Source organism: Chanos chanos, chromosome 14 (assembly GCF_902362185.1).
Source record: "Chanos chanos chromosome 14, fChaCha1.1, whole genome shotgun sequence".
NCBI lineage: Eukaryota > Metazoa > Chordata > Actinopteri > Gonorynchiformes > Chanidae > Chanos > Chanos chanos.
In genome coordinates, this window is record NC_044508.1 from 6,819,298 (window position 1) to 6,836,797 (window position 17,500).

Genomic DNA, 17,500 nt, shown 5'->3' on the forward strand with positions numbered 1-17,500 from the left:
GAAAAGCTGACCTGGTCAATCCACAGCTTGCCAACAATGATGTTATGCACAGTAGACGTGACTTTCTGCCAAACGTAATGGTTTCCACTCGCGTGAAACTGGAGGTGAATGGCACCTGAAGAGAGGAGGAGAACAGACAAGCTCTTTTGATTACTGCTCTTATTGAATTATTGACCACGTGCTCTGTCAAAGCCAACACATCTGATCACACACAACAGAGCGTCACTGAGCTGAAACTACCTCAGCTGGATTCACTTCAGAATATTTGAGTATACTTGAGCGTACTTGAATTGAACAAAAACTGAATCCAGTTCAGTTCAACTGAATAGTTTGTATTAGCTCTAGTAGCGCTGGTCTTTGTGCCTGCTTTGTTCTAAGATGGCAACAGTTTGGTTTGGCAGTTTTATGGGAATGTTTGACGTTTTTGGGGCTTTTAGCATAACTAGAACTGTTAGCATGATGGTGTATAATTTTATGTGTTAACATGACTGTGATATGATGATTATTACCCAGAGGCATGATTGACAGGTATTTGCCCCGGAATTTGCTGGCGATGGTGATTTCCTGCCAAAGGGTCCAGCCCCTCTCAGAGATCACATGATGAGCTGCAGCAGGGGGGTGGTGACTCACCTGAGAGAGAAAGAGAGAGAGAGGGAGAGAGAGAGAGAGAGAGAGTTGAGGCATTAATCCTTTAGTTATTTTCATTCATTCATTCTTTCTTTCTTTCTTTCTTTCTTTCTTTCTTTCATTATTATTCTCATTGATTTAATGATCATAAGCCAAAAATTAATTTAATTAAATTAATAACAAAATAAATTCATTTGGATTTGAAATGATTTTGAATTTGAAAGACAAGCACTACGGTTAATCTGCCACCAGGGGGTGATGTTGTACACTGTCAATCCACTGAGTCAAAAAATGAAACTAAACTGTGAACTCAAAAAGCAAAAAATAAACAATATAAACAAAATGTAAGAACAGTAAAAAAAAGCATGTTTTCTTTATTTTGCAGTGATTTTAAACTGTTTTTAAGGAGTTTTGATTTAGCTCTATTACAGGGTATGTATTTAGCTTTAGTGAGTTTGACAGCTAATGAATCACATTATGTTGCTCTTATTCCAGTGTGTCTGACCTGTTCACACAGGGAGCGGTAGCCGAACTCGGCCAGTCGATCCAGTTCGTACGTCTCTCCCAGGAGCGGGTTGAAGGGTTTGGCTGTGCGATGGACGGTGGTGGAATAAGAGGACACGGAGAAAGCTGCCACCAGACACAGCTGTTCCAGAGAACTCTCACACTTCGCAGCTTTGTCCAGCAGCTCGTGGTACTCCAGGTCCTCCGTCAGCCGCTGGAGCATGGACAACGGCTCATTAAAGTTCACCTACACACACGGAGAGAGGACCGGTTAGAGAGACCGGGCACTTTTCATGTGCTTTTTAGTGGCCACTGTGGTTTTGAAGTGTGTGTGTGTGCGTGTGTGCGTGTGTGTGTGTGTGTGAGAGAGAGAGAGAAGGAGATGTTCGGTAGATGATAACGTTACATGAGCACATGCATGCACACACAGACACAGACACACGCACACGCACACGCACACACACCCCCCACACACACACACACACACACACACACACACACACACAACCCACACACAGGATGCTGTCACTACAGCTGTGTTTGTCTCTCACAGGCATGGGGATCTTGGAGAGTTCTTTGCCAATACAGTTCTTCATTATGCTCCACAAGTTGAGTGAATAGTTGGGCTTGTCAGGAATGCAAGTTCGCCTCCTTTTCCGCGGCTGCAGCTCCTTCCCCGACAAGTCATTACAGCTGGGAGATGCCTGTGAGACAGAGAGAGAGAGAGAGAGAGAGAGAGGAGGAGGAGAGGGAGAGAGTGTATAGGAAGAACAGATGTTTCACTGGTAACTGCATGCCTGAAACCAAGAGAACAGCTGTTCATTTTAATATATATATATATATATATGTATGTATGTGTATGCGTGTGTGATACTGAAATGCTGACTCACATGGTCATCCTGGTTCCAGTCACTGGGGTGTCCAGCACTAGCTCCACTAAGATTACTCTGAGAACGTCTGGGAGAGAGAGAGAGCAAGAGAGAGAGAGAGAGCGAGAGAGAGAGAGAGAGATTTAAACAAGTTTGTTAAATGAAAGTCCAGTGAGCATTCAGCGGTATGTGGTACACGAGAGTGAGTCACAAAGAAAAACACAGAGACATGAGAGATGAAAGAATGTGAGTGGATGGAGGGAGAGGGGGAGAGAGGGAAGCAGAGACTTTGATTGTGGGAAGGTAAGCAGGAGAGGAATACACAGACACATCTCCTAATTAGGACAACAACATATTCTGCCTCTAATTACAGCAGGTGGTGAAGCTACATAGGAAACTTGCACAAACACAAACACACACACACACACACACAAACACACACACACACACACATACACACACACACAGTGCCCACAGTGGGGGAGATCAAATGTGCGTGAGAGTGAGTGAGGGTGCGTGCCTGTGTGTGTGTGTGTGTGTGCGTGCATGTGTGCGTGTGTGTGTGGGAGCGTGTGTGTGTGTGTGTGTGCGTGTGCGCATGTGGGGGAGTGTGTGTGATTGTTTAATTATAGCACACTCAGTGACAATATCATTCCTCTGAGTTTTTGCAGCGTCGATGCTAAAAGGACAGAAAGAAACACTGTCTGGAATAAATCTGTTATCAGATATAATGGTGATGTATTTGTAACTGAACTGTGATTGGTCTGTAGTAGTGGTAACTGAACTGTTATTGGTCTGTAATAGTGGTAACTGACCTGTGATTGGTTTGTAATAGTGGTAACTGACCATGTTTTGTTCTGTAATAGTGGTAACTGAACTGTGATTGGTCTGTAATAGTGGTAATTGACCTGTGATTGGTTTGTAATAGTGGTAAATGACCTGTGATTGGTTTGTAATAGTGGCAACTGACCATGTGATTGCTCTGTAATAGTGGTAAATGACCTGTGATTGTTCTGTAGTAGTGACAACTGAACTGTGATGGGTCTGTAGTCATGGTAACTTAACTGTGATGGGTCTTTAGTCATGGTAACTGAGCTGTGATGGGTCTGTAGTCATGGTAACTGAACTGTGATGGGTCTGTAGTCATGGTAACTGAGCTGTGATGCGTCTGTAGTCATGGTAACTGACCTGTGATGGGTAGGGTCTGTAGCAGTCACTGTGATAAAAGCAGGTGAGTCTTCCATGGCATCAAAATACTCTGTTTCATCATCCTCATCACTCGCTTCCTCTTTCACTGGCCTCTCACTCCCTACTGCAACGCAAGAACACACACAGTATACACACATGAATAGATATATACAGCTAAACAGATATACACACATTCATTAAACACGTTCGCTTAAAAAGCATTTCACAGATGTGCTAAAATATGGTTCCACTAATATGCTTAAAATACCAGCTACCTTGGTGAGGTGAGATCACAGAATGAGAACTCAAAGGTGTTCTAATGACATCTTAGAATTCTCCAGTAACAGTAGAATCCTCCACACATCCTCAAACACCCAAGCAGCAATACACTGGCCAAGGTAACAGTTCTTTGATGTGCGACAGCCAGCCGTGTACCTCCAGGGCCGCGAGTGAGGACGGAGGGGGGGGGGTGTTCTCTGGGAGGGGGGTTACCTGTGTCGGTGGTAGGTGTGTCAGGCACGTTAGCGCTCAGGGCCGGGGCCTCTCTCCAGGCTCTCTCAAGGCTGTTGTGTTGTTTGGCTAGTTGTTCGATGGTTTCCTCCAGGTGCGTACGCTGTTCTCGCTCATACTGAAGCACGCGTTGCCATCGACGACTGTGACTCTCTGCCAAGTCCAAGAAATCTCGACACGCCTGCAGCAAAACGCACACGCACACACACACACACACACACGCGTGTCAGCACATTTGACTGAGACTGGCCCGTGACATTTGTGGCTGTTAGATCAGTGCTCAGCAGTTTTGCCACCCCAGAGAGGTTACTGGAGGTCGCAGAGAAACATATGAACAGATGGAGACACACATGTACGCAGACACATAAACGCACACGCATAAACACACGCACATACACTCACACACACACACATGCGCGCGCACACACACACACACACACACACACACACATCCCTCTTCCACTTCATTTGATGAAAGGATCCTATTAGCTGTGAGGTTACATGTTCCTTTTTCATGGGGAACCAAGGAAACAATCACAAACAACACAGCTGCTACCCCTCTCAAAGCATCAAATCCCACATCCCAAACCACAGCACCGGAGAACACACATCAGCATCTCTGAATGGGCCCATCGCAATGTCCCATGAATTCCACAAACACATCAATTTCTGCAGGACCTGAATCTCTGGTCTGGGATTTTTTTTTTAAGGGAATCAAGTCCAAATCACAGACCATCACACTACAGAGAGAATGACAAATTTCCCTGTCAGACCAAGACTCAATCTATCTGTCATTCTCTCCTTCAGTCCTTCTGCTGTGACAATCCATGTATTCAGGACTGGGAAAGATAATCCAAAAATATATTTTATACCGAATGTTGTAATGCTCCCATTTAAATCTAAGTGTACCATGAGACTAACACAAGCAGACACAGAGTGTGGTGTACAGTGTGAATGTATCCATATGATTTCTACCTGTTTTGCACTCTTTCAATAACTAGCTCTGACTGAATGACTTAAATAATAATGACATTAACAGTAGAGAAACAGAGAGAGAGAGAGAGTGAAAGGCTTTAGTAATGATAACATTAAAAGGAGAGGGGGCAGAAAGAAGGAGAGGGAGAGTTAGAAAGAGAGAGAGAGAGAGAGAGAGAGAGAGAAAGAGAAAGAGAGAGAAAGAGAGAGAGAGAGAGAGAGAGAGAGAGAGAGAGAGAGAGAGCTCACACTCACCAACGGTTCTAAACGGTCCGGTTTGTGCTGGAGCGTTGACATGATAAATAGAACTGAAGCGTGACGACAGTCCCTTCCCTTCCTGCCGTGACGTGTATATGAAACTAAAGCCATAATCTTAAATAGAGACATGCTTCCACTTTTTTTCTTTTCTTTTTTCTGCTGATTGGACAAAACAAACTTCAGCGGCTCGTGACTGTTTAAGAAAAGAGCAGAAATCCTGTCCGATGCCACCAGTTCAGTGATTCTTTCATTCAGTTCCCTTTTTCACAGACACAAACACACACACACACACACACACACACACACGCACACACACACACACACACACACTTGCACACATGCGCTCATCTACTCTCTCCGTGTCTTTCCAATTGCCTTCTGTAAATAGTGTTTTAATGAACTGAGGTAGAAGCTATTTTCTCTGACTGCCTGCCGTGCAGGTTTCTGTTCTAAGGGCCATTAATCACCTCTCACACATACACACCTAACACAACCACTCTCACATTGACCAAACATAATTTACCTTCCACGGCATAATCTATTCTACCTCATCCAGCGTCAAATATCTTTATATTCTCATTATATGTACAGCGCAAAAGACATTAAGTCACATTAAAATCATAAAACATCTTCCACCATGGCTTTTTCTTTTTCTTTTTCCAAAGTAAACTCAAATTTGAGACACTATATATATGTGTAGAATGTATGCATGCCATGAATAACCTTTTATGTGACCCAACTTTTTTTTGGTTTAAAACAGTGTATTCAGGATTCTGAGACGCGAGATGAAAGTAGTGTGAGTGTGTGAGGGGTTTGGAGATGCGGTAACTCACGTTGATCATAGCATTGGACGTGATGCGGAAGAGGGTGGCGCGTTCGTTCACGGCTTTGATCTTCTCTCCTCCCTCGGCCGGCGAGCGGAGCGTCTCGAGTTCGCTGAGCGAGCGTTGGAGGGCGGCGCCGTGTTTGGCGATCAGGTCGTTGCATGTGCTCAGGTCGTCGAGTTTGCTGGCCAATGTTTTTAACGTGCCCTGGATCTCGCTACGGTCAGACTGAGACCCGGGCTCCTCATCTCCGGAGTCATCTAGAATAACATACACACACACACACACACACACACACAGGAGTAAGAAGTCAGGACTGCAAACGAGAGCATTGAGTGTATGAAGGCATAGAACACAAACAGAAAAAAAAGCCCAACAATCTTCAAAATAGGAAGGTAAACATTTTTCTTAAAAAGTGGAAATGAGTTTTTTTTTAAATAGAGGTGCAAAAGGAATGTTCTGGATATGCCTAGAGGGACATAAATGATGTCCTTTCCTGAACAGATCTGTAATGAACCCAGCAATGAACCCAGTTTCTCTGCTGCAGTATCTCTGAACAGGAGTCAGTCTGTCTACAGTCCTCAAATCAATACTCTATATTCATGGTTCACAGACCCCAAACAGCCCTACTGGTCAACATAGTCAAGAAAACACTTCTTTTAGTCGGTCTCAGAGGAGACTCACACACACACACAAACACACACACACACAAACACACACACACGCACAGAAATATAGTGAGGGTTTAAATGGATGAAAGCAGTTAGAAGTGCTTGGTGCTGTGTGATTAACTGAGACAAACCGAGAGCTGACATTGCCTCAGAGTTGCCTCATTGGCTGTCTCTACGGTTACGGCCCGTTTGAACTGAAGTGACCTTCCCATTGTCAAATCTCAAAGTTAACTCTATTGGAAAACATTACGTAAACTCATTCACATTGATTTATTCAGTCCAGAAATATTCATTTAACCCAGCATGACCTGACATGAGTTGGTAATGTTTGCCTGACTCTGTTAAATCAGGGAGTTTACAAAACGTTTTCGTCTGAAGTGAAAATACTGTAATGGCTCATGGACACAGAGCTGCTCATTTTCCCAAAGGTTCACAGGTCACAGCTGTAGATCACTGACTTCTCTAACTCTTCAGAAGTCCAGGGATTTGTCTTTAAAAATGCTTGGTCTTCTGTGCTGAAGATCCACAGAGACTCTTCATGTTGTTAGTTTTAGTTTGCAATAGTTTAGTTTGGAACTTTTTTTATCTCCATCAGCTTTGTCTCTCTGACTGTTTTCATGCACTGTACACCTGTGTGCTTGTTTGGTAATGCTTGCCATTCAACTGCCCACAATATGAAAACATATATGCACATATGTGTGCGCATACATGCGCATGTGTACACGCACGCTGACACGCTCACACGCACACACGCAAACACACACACACATTCATTCATTTATACAACAGTGAAGATAGTAGGAGTTGAATGTAGGGTCCTAAGTGCTTTTGCCGCTGTGAGAAAACCCATAAAAACACATTATAGTGTAATTACCAGTAATAAAGACTGAATTAATGACACCACTCTCTCAGCCTGATTAGACAGCTGGGTCCATTAGCAGTTGGTGGCATGTTGACATGTGACGCGTGCGCACACACACACACACACGCACACACACACACACACACACACACACACACACACACACACACACACACAGTGTCCTCTGACAGTCTGTGTCACCACTAGAACCATGTTGGGCAACAGTGCCACAGCAGCAGGGTTACTGATGGTCAATACACAGAGTAAGTCAAAATATTGCACGCGCACCCACACACACACTCACACACTCAGACACACATACACACGCACACACACACACACACTTACACACACATTCAAAAACACACACAAACACACACACTCACACAGACACACACATTCACAAACACACACGCCATAGACACACTTTTTTTTTTGCTGAGACAAGTCCAAAGCATCAGCTGAGATTCCTCAGATCAGTCTGAAAAGATGACCTCAATCAGTTTTCGATCATGAGGACCGAATTACGCGGCCGAAAAAATGCACACACTAGTGCACGCACCCACACCCACACCCACACACTCAGAAAACAGTGCTCTCTCTCTCTCTCTCAGAGGGACTACCCACTGCCCTCCACACTAATCTCATTAGCACTTTAAAGAACGATTAACAAGCTGAAGACACAGTCGTTCAGTGACAGCTTCTTTTTCATCAGAAGGTCACGCTTAATTCTTCAGTCATTTCCCGTTTCTCACATTCAAATTTAGCATCACATTAATCACACACTTAGGAAAACAAAAAAAAAAAAAGAAGACCGTATGACCTAGAAAATGAAGCTTTTATTGGTTAAAGGCCAATAAACTGGATTTAAGGTTGTTGAGCCATCCCTCATAAGGTCAGCGACTTCCATCAGTCAGAAAAAAGGCAACAAAAAAAACAAAAAAAAAAAGGCCCAAAAAAACAAGCAAACAAAAAGTTCTCGACCGTTGCTCTTTTTGCCTGTAGGCTGTTGCAACTGAGTTGATTTCAGGTGGAATGTGAGAGATTGGGACAGTTTTCTAGGAGCACTGGGTCACAGACACTCAGAACACGTGTCTCACGTCTCACTCACGCCCGGGATTTGTGGGGTTTTTTTGTTTTTTTTAAAGGAGTAAAGTTGAGAGGATGAGAGGTAGAGGGGAGCAGATGAGGGATGAAGGAGAAAACTCTTTCATATCCCCACCGGTCTGTCTCTCTCTCTCTCTCTCTCTCTTTCTCTCCCACAGACTCACCAGATCCTCTTCTTCCCCATTCACCGATTCATCTATCACTTTTCCCTTCCTCCGTGTGAATTACATCCGTTTGGACACAATGTGCTTGAGTCTGTGTTTGTGAGCATGTGTGTCCTTTTAGTCACTGTAGAGGAGGGGGGGGAGGGGGTCAATCTGTTCTCTGTAGAAGTTCAGCCCCGCACTCTACAACACTCTAGAACATTCTACCACTGGACGACAGCGACCGTAAACGAAACGGCCCTGGCGGCGAGTTGAGCTGTGGGGGAAAATTGCCACACCACTGAGGACAGATGTTCAGTAGAGGGACGGAGAGAGGGGCCAGTGCTCATAAAAGCACACAGCAGAGTGACTCTGACACGGTGCCCAGGAAAGGGGAAAAGCTGATGTGTGCGCAGTATACAGTCCCTCTCTAGAAAAAAAAAAAAAAAAAGTTCATCTGGATGTTTGCTGTGGCAGAGTTTAGTTCAGGTCTTCACACTCTGGTAGCTCCTGTACCGCTGAACTGCATTTCTGAGTCCTCACAGAAGCGTATACCTCAGAGAGTCCAATTAAAGCATGGTAACAGACAGAGAAAATGTCTGTGAGTTACAAGACCAGTGGGAGGGAGAGAGAGAGAGAGAGAGAGCGAGCGACAGAGTTTGCGGGTGTGAGTGTGAGAGAGAAACAGAGAAGAAAAGAGAACTGAGAAATGAGAGGTCAGGCATGTGGAGTGCGCATGCTGACTAACTAGGCACTTGGGTGTCAAGTAACCAGACGTGGGCAAAATATGAGCGCAGAGAAGAATGGAAATAAAGAGAATATTCTAGAATGCCTTCATTCATTATTGAAGAGGTCACGGATGGCCTGAAACTCTAATTGTGCATTAAAATCAGCGAGTAGTCCAAACTCAATTATCTCACGCTAACCTTAAGAGTATTTTAAAGAAAAAGAATACGTTTTAAAACAAGTTCACCGCAGCGACTCAGAGCAAGTGTAGAAACCTCATTTTATTTCATAACTCAGCCCATTTTTCTGTCAAAACACTCAAATGCAATTCAATTTCTAAAATTATCTTCTGCTCTTTCTTCCACTTCTCTGTCTGTTGTGAAATCATTTCCCATAATGCCCTCCTTGTCTAACCATCTCACTGCCTTTGTGAGCAAATTTCACTTTGTTATGCAGCATTTGGTCACAAATGAATCATCACAAACTTCAGCTCCCGTTTGTTAGACAATGTTAGACACGGGCAGTGTGAACAACTTCACTGCCCGCCGTTGTTCTTCAGTTTTTTGAGCTTTAATGAGAAAGAGTGTGAAAATAATGCTCTAAACCTGTGTCTACTTGTGTGATAATAATAACAAGAGGGAGGTTGTTTGTTCATTTAACTAATGTACAATGCCCTAAGGTTTTTCTCATTTCAGAGGTCACATGACTCTGGGGTAACCTTAGGTCATCCTGCCAAAATGACAGAGAGGCATCAAGCTCAGGATTCGCACCCAGGACATTCTGGTTACCGGGCTGTTTCCTAGCAACCAGATGTGGGCCCCCAAGATATTGCTCATTCCAACCCTACAGTGCCACGCAAAACATTCTGTAGTCATGTGCAAAACAATCTCCACAGTAACACACAAAAAAAATCACACAAAACAGTCACATGCAAAAACCCCCCCAAAAAATCTCTCTGGTAACAAGTAATAAGCAGATATACTTATACCAACACATAGTTATGACTCTTAGAGGCAGCAAAGGCAGAAAAATGATCGTGTATGCGAACACACCGACTTTCTCCTGAAACCATTCAAAGTCAAAACGATTTTCTATCCAAGGTTATTAGCGGCCATGTACGAAGAGGATGAAAAAAAAATCCCAAACAGCTGGTAGATCATATCTCTTTCTAAAATGTATGAAATGGTTCTCTACCCTCACACAAGGTGTGGGGTAGAGAAGCTCACAAGCTCACACAAGGTCATATCAAGTATATTAATAAGCATGCATGCAGGTATATTGAGTGTATAGCGTTGTGTATTTGGCATTAGGTTGAAGTTAGTGTCTTAATTGTGCTTCAGTACAGTGTCGTGGCATAAAAGGATCTGCCTTTCTCCCAGGCAGCCAGTATAGACAGACAGTTCACTTCAGCAAGGTCAAGGAGTGAAGAGTGAGAGTGTTATTACAACACTAGGCACGCTTCAAGGGTGGTCTGACCCTTCACACACACACACACACACACACACACACAAGCGCGCACGCACACACACATACACAAACGCAAATGCACGCACACACGCACGCGCACACACGCGCGCGCACACACACACAAGCACGCACACGCGCGCACACACACACGCACACACACACACAGACACACACAAACACACGAAAACAAACACACACACACACACACACACTCACACCTCGAGCACTACTATGAGACAAAATCAAACTAGGTCAAAGTACATGTGAGGTATATCAGCGTCAGAGCTGGTAGGTAAACTTCTACTTTCTAATCCAAACAAGGTCTAAAGATATTTACAGCAACATTCTGACAGAAGTCACTGATCATAAATAAATAAATATCACAACGGCTTTCATGCTTTTTTCATACATCCCTCTGTGAATGAGCCGGGCTATCAAATGTTTCTGCAACATCCATTTCCTAATTTCACTGACGTTAGCAGCGACAGAGCATCCCTCAGGGTGCCTGAGTCTAAACCGTTCTGCGGGGACCCCCCCCCCCTCGCCCATCTCCCACATTACTCACCCCCCAAGACCGGTTCACAGGAGCCCCGACTGAAAACAGCCACCAAAAAGCCTGCCTCCCACGCAAGCCAAACACAGCTCTGGTTATTTTTAATATCAGTCACTTATAAAAAGCCCTGCGTCTGACACATTTCACGCCATCTCTCTCCCCCTCTCTCTCTCGCCCGCCCTCCCTGGTGTGTGTGTGTGTGTGTTAGTCTAAGCATGCCAGATTCTTCTAGCCGCCGGCGGAAAAGAGAAGAGAAGAGGAAAAAGAGGGGCGGAGGGAGAAAAAGAAGGAGAGAGAGAGAGAAAGAAAAAAAAGAGAGAGTAAGAGCGAGAGCGAGATAGAGAGAGAGAGAGAGAGATGGAGAGAGTGAGAGAGACAGATAGAAAATGAAGGGAGGAGAAGATAAGAAAGAGAAGAGAGAGAAAATTAAGTAAGGAAGAAGGGGAGAAGAAAGAGAGAAGAGGAAAGAGAAGAAAGAGAGAGGGGAGGGAGAAAAGAAAAAAGAAAGAGGGAGAGGAGGGGAGGGGAGAGAAATGAGAGGAGCTGGCGTCCTATATCAGGGGAGACGCGTAATCCGGGGCAGTAATTGGTAAGTGAGCTCTCGCAGGCCACTCTGGGACATGGACCGGAGATGATAAAAGGCAGGTACACAGAGGTCCTCACAAAGATACTAAACACACCCCCTATCCGTCTCACAAATCTATAACACTGTCTAACACTATGACACCAAACACGCATGTGAGATTAAATACAACACACACACACACCTATACAGTGCAAAATTCATTTTTCTTCAGTCAAAATCTATTAGTCATAGGGAAAATGTACAATGTAAAGTGATACAAGTAAAGTTATGGCAGGCTGAAAAATAAAGGGACAAAATGTAATTTCCTCCTAAGTGAAATGACACACAGTTAAATCTCATACCAACACTACCAGAAAGCTAACCCTCGGATGAGAACGACACTGATTTGACGTGAGTCTGTATTTCTCTAAAGCAGTTTCACTTCTATGCATTCATAGCTATTTAAGTCTAATTGCTAGTTTAATTCATTTATTGTACTTGCTCGTTGCGCTACGAACTAATTCAGTTGCTAATGAGGTACCTTCTCAGTCTTTAACTCTCATAACTGTTTAAATATCCCCTGGACCGTATACTGGATTCCTACAGGAGTCTACAGCCTTCTTGTCTCAGCTGGATGTTAACACTGAAAAGGCAGTGGTTGCTGGAGACTTTAACATTCATATGGATGATGAAAGTGACCCTCTGAGAATAGCATTTGCCTCTTTTCTTGACTCAGCTGGCATCAGTCAGAAAGCACTAGAACCCACGCATGGTTGTAATCACAGCCTAGATTTGATTGTCAAGCTGTGGCATTTGTGCGGGAAAAAAAAAAAAAAACCCATTAAAAATGATCTCAGATCACTATCCTGTTACCTACGAGATGGCATTTGCATTTCTCACTCATAACTGAGGCATCTGATATAGCAGCTCTTTGAACAGATGAGTGAAGGCCTACATGGGCCTTTATGTGATACCCTAGACACTGCTGCTCTGTCTGGGAAGAGACGATTCGGGGAGAAGGTTCATACTGGGTATAATAACCAGACTCAAGCTCTTAAACAAAAAGGCTTCATGAGGGATGGAACAGAGGCGGTCTGTCACTAAACCGAGGGTATTTCTTATTGCCTAATCAGACTGAAAACTATAAGAACAACCCGAGATTTTTATTTTGATACAATCTGAAAACTAACCAGGAATTAGATAAAGCTTAGCCTCTTGTTCCGCTGGGATTTAGCAGCGATGACGTAATGAATCTGTCTGATAGGAAAACGGCAAAGATAAGAGATAAAACTCAGAGTTCTGCTTCCCATCATGACTCTGCCTCCCGAGTTAGCCGAAAAGCCTAGAGAATGATTCGATTGGTTCACGAAGCCTAAAGAATGATCTGATGATCTGGCTCACTCCACCTGGACTCACAGAATTAGTGCTCTGATCACATTTGTCTTCAGCGTCCCATCCTGACAAAACTATTACATAAAATCATTACCTTCAATAAGCAAAACACTGTTCTGCATGCTTAATTCATCTGCATGCCTTGCCCATGTATCCAGAGTGATCTTCTCTGCTATTAAAGCACTTATTAAGAAAGCAGATCTTGATCCAAATGTTTCTTAAAATCCTAGAGAAGGCCGTGGGCAAACCGTTATGCTCATTCATTCATTCATTCATTTTCTAAACCGCTTATCCTAATTACGGTTGCTGGGGTTGCTGGAGCTGGAGCTTATCTCAGCTTTCATTGGGCGAAAGGCGGGGAAACACCCTGGAGAGTGCAGCTGTTATGTTCATTCTTGCAATAAAATAATATTTGTTAGGCTTCAGACCACACCACAGCACAAAAACTGTAACTCTGGTTAAGGTCTTGGATGACTTACTCCTCGCCTCAAGTCACGGCTACACATCTTTGCTTGCGTTGTTAAACTGAATGATATCCTGCTAAACAAACTTCACTGGCATAAGTGGACAGGCTCTCTTCTGGTTTCAAATCCTACCTAATTGACTGTTACCGTTCTAAACAAATAATTAGTGAGCCCACTGAGCACACTGAAGTTAACAATGGTGTCCCTCAAGGCTTGGTTCTTGGGCTGCTGCTTTTCTCACTGTTTGTGCTACATCTTGGTGATATTATACTCAAACATACTATAAACGTCCATGATTATGCTGATGACACGCAGCTACATATATCAGGTCAAGCCAGATGAGGTCTCTCAGTTCTCCAGCATAGAAACCTGTGTAAAAGACACCTGATATTGGACGACTTGTGATTGTAATTGTAGAGCATTCTCTTTCAGAGCTGCACAGCTAAGGAGTAGCCTTCTGACATAGTTTCGGGATTCAGACACACGCTCAATCTTTAAATTCAAGTTTAGTCAAGCCTACAGCTAGTCATTTAGTCATTCTTATGCTTAAGTTAATTCTTCTTCAGTTGATCAGAAAGCCAAAGGAGCAGAGCCGCAGAAGGACCGCTGACACAGGGATTTTCTGGTGAGTTAAGACTGTCAGTGCTGTTATCCTTCCATTGCATGCAATTACTCCTGTTTACTGGCCATGCGCTGGTGGCGTGTTGGGAATCTGTGTCACTTCTTTTAGTTATTCTGCCCCTAGTTAGGCCTGCCACAGTCCCATACTGCACTCAGCGAAACATGCAACTGATGCACCCCCACTCTCCTTCACGCAGTCACTAATGCTCTTCCTCCACCCCTGCAGGGTGGATCTCTGAGACCCAGACCCAGCTCATCACTCTCTGCATGCCTAGCTGAGCACCGCCCTGTGTGCCTATCTGCCAGCTTTGACCAGGGAACAGCTGGCACCCACGTATACGCCGACCGCTCCACCAGATGCCGTCCAAGGATGGCAGGCTACAGTTCTGGACTGACCTCAGAGATCTTTTTTTTTTGTTTGTTTTCTGTTGCTTTCTGTGTAATAATCTACTAATTAATCTAACCGGCCCGGGCCATTCCAGGAATTTTTCCTTGTCACTGTCGCCTTTGGCTTTTTCACTGGGGACATCTGGTCTGGAATCCTGTGAAGTAGCTTTGTGACAATGTCCATTATCAAAAAGCTCTATTCAAACAAAATTGAAATGAAATCATATGAGTTTGTTTATGTGCTCTGGACCAAGATTGGGATGAAGATGAAATCTCTAAAGCGAGCACAATACACACACACAGATAGAGGCAAAGAGGGGGAGAGAGAGAGAGAGAGAGAGAGAGAGAGAGAGAGAGAGAAAAAAGAGGAAGTGACAGCCAGAGACAGAAATGTGAGCAACCCCAGCTCGGTCCAGTGGGCTCAGCTCTCTTATCAGCACAAGACCAGCATTATTCAATAGTGTCACATATCTGATAAACTCCGCAAGTGTGTGTGTGTGTTTCTGTGTGTGTGTGTCTTCTGTATGAGAATTTGTGTGTGTGTGTGTGTGTGTGTGTGTGTGTGTGAGAGAGAGAGAGAGAGAGAGAGAGAGAGAGAGATAGAGAGAGAGACTAAGAGAGGGAGAGTAGATACTTTAAAATTCTGCATTTGTTTATGATGTCACCTCACTTGCACACAACACAAGACAAAACACATACCTGAGACATGAAAAACATGAAATCAAAAATGGAATAAGTACATGGCATTAATAAAAATACGGTAAATCATGAATGGTGTGCTGAGTCTCATTGATTACATCATCTTTAACTACCATACTCCCAGTTCAATGCTGTGAAAACGCTGGGCTTTAGGACCTGGGGGAGCACTGCTCTCTGTACCCCACTCTAGTGTCTGTGATGTCATTCCATTAGGAAATACTCATTCTACTACATATACAGACACAGACATGCACACACTTACACACCAGCACAACAGAATCTACAATGAGCAAACTGGGAGATTTTCTGGTATTAACCAAGAAAATAGAGAGAGTGCCTGAAGCAGAGAGAGAGAAAGAAAAGAAGAAAAAAAGAAAGAGTGGGTGCTGTAATAAAAAGCAGCATGCTTTTACGCTGTGGGGCTGAGCCAATTCTAAGAGAGGCAAGATCTGTCAATCATCAAAACCGGCCAATGAGAATGAGGCAATGAGGAAGTACCGGCTCGACTGAGAGAGAGAGAGGGGGAGAGAGAGGGGGGAAGGATGCATGGCAGGTAAGGTAGGGCAGATGGACGGATGGATGAATGGAACGATGATGAAGAGGATGAAGAGGAGGAGCGCGTGTACTGACCGTGCGTGAGACGACGCAGGCAGCCGGAGGTGCAGAAAGAGCGCACCATCCCTGACTCCCAGCATGCCCTGCTCTTCATCCCCCCTCTCCGCAAATGTACACGCGCGCACACACACACACACACACGAACGGGCACACACACACACAAACACACACACACACACACACAGGAAGTGGGCAGGGCCACTACACCAGCATGCTGCAGGAGGGGTGGGCAGTCAGACTCTGATTCTCCTTATTCAGCATCCAATGACACACACTCACACACACTTGTGCTCTAAGAACACACATTCACACACACTCACTGACAGGGTTTATCGTCCTTGGGTTTATAGTCTCTCAGTTGTCTCGTCCTCCCTGCAGTCCGATCGCGTGCACGCATACACACACACACACACAGACACACACACAGACACACACACAGACACACACACAGCACATTTGCCATTCCTCTACATGCTCTGCTCAGTGCAGGGCGAGAGACAGAGAAAGAGAGAGCGAGAGGGAGAGCGGGAGAGAGAGAGAGAGAGAGAGAGAGAAAGAGAAAAAGAGAGAGAGCGAGAGAGAGAAAGAGAGTGAGAGAGAGAGAGAGTAAGACGGAGAGAAGCAGGGAGCAGTTAATAGAGTGAAGACACACTTTATTCCACAGCCATAGCTGCAAAACAGTCACTGCTTAACACACACACACACACACACACACACACACAATATAACATTTATTATATTTGACAGTTAAAGTCAACGCGCTATTAACAATTGCTGCTGTGAATTGTGTGTGTGCGTGTGTGTTTTGATTGTAATGTTCTCTCCTCTCCTTCATAGTCAGTAGAGGTCAAAGTCTCCAATTTTAAGTCACTAATATGAGCACACTTACGCACACTCTATTTCTCCCAGACAGAGAAGTGTGTCTCACTGTAAGACACTATGTCTCCCAGACAGAGAAGTGTGTCTCACTGTAAGACACTATGTCTCTTCATCCTTTATCCCTCTATAGCTCTCCCAACTCTTACCCACTGTCATCTCATCTCTCTATCACTGACTCTCTATTTCTCTCCATCCTTTATCCCTCTACAGCTCTCCCAACTCTTACCCACTGTCATCTCATCTCTCTATCACTGACTCTCTATTTCTCTCTATCCTTTATCCCTCTATAGCTCTCCCAACTCTTACCCACTGTCATCTCATCTCTCTATCACTGACTCTCTATTTCTCTCCATCCTTGACTCTATCTATATTTCCATATTGTTGTTGATATGATGTTCTCTGACTAGTGTTCTTTCACACACACATGTGCGTGCGCAAACACACACACACACACACACACACACACACACACACACATAAACACGCAGTGGTCAGATTCTACAAGGCTGGTAAGCGAACTGTACAGTAACTGAAGGTCACCTTGGCTGGATCTCTTCCTCTACTGTGTGTGTGTGTGTGTGTGTGTGTGTGTGT

The 17,500-nt window shown here is 44.3% G+C and overlaps 1 protein-coding gene across 2 annotated transcripts in view; it reads right to left on the minus strand.

The window, feature by feature from the left end:
- Positions 1 to 17,500, minus strand: part of osbp2b (oxysterol binding protein 2b) — a 44,940-nt gene that overhangs the window by 2,590 nt on the left and 24,850 nt on the right. The window contains exons 4-12 of one of the 2 annotated variants that reach the window (XM_030791432.1): positions 12,891 to 12,900; positions 5,765 to 6,015; positions 3,681 to 3,879; positions 3,189 to 3,309; positions 2,022 to 2,088; positions 1,683 to 1,835; positions 1,133 to 1,378; positions 510 to 630; positions 12 to 115 (exon numbers count right to left, since the gene is read on the minus strand). In XM_030791432.1, coding sequence (XP_030647292.1) covers positions 12 to 115; positions 510 to 630; positions 1,133 to 1,378; positions 1,683 to 1,835; positions 2,022 to 2,088; positions 3,189 to 3,309; positions 3,681 to 3,879; positions 5,765 to 6,015; positions 12,891 to 12,900 — 1,272 coding nt within the window. The remainder of the gene's footprint in view (positions 1 to 11; positions 116 to 509; positions 631 to 1,132; positions 1,379 to 1,682; positions 1,836 to 2,021; positions 2,089 to 3,188; positions 3,310 to 3,680; positions 3,880 to 5,764; positions 6,016 to 12,890; positions 12,901 to 17,500) is intronic. The other variant, XM_030791431.1, reaches the window with a different exon arrangement.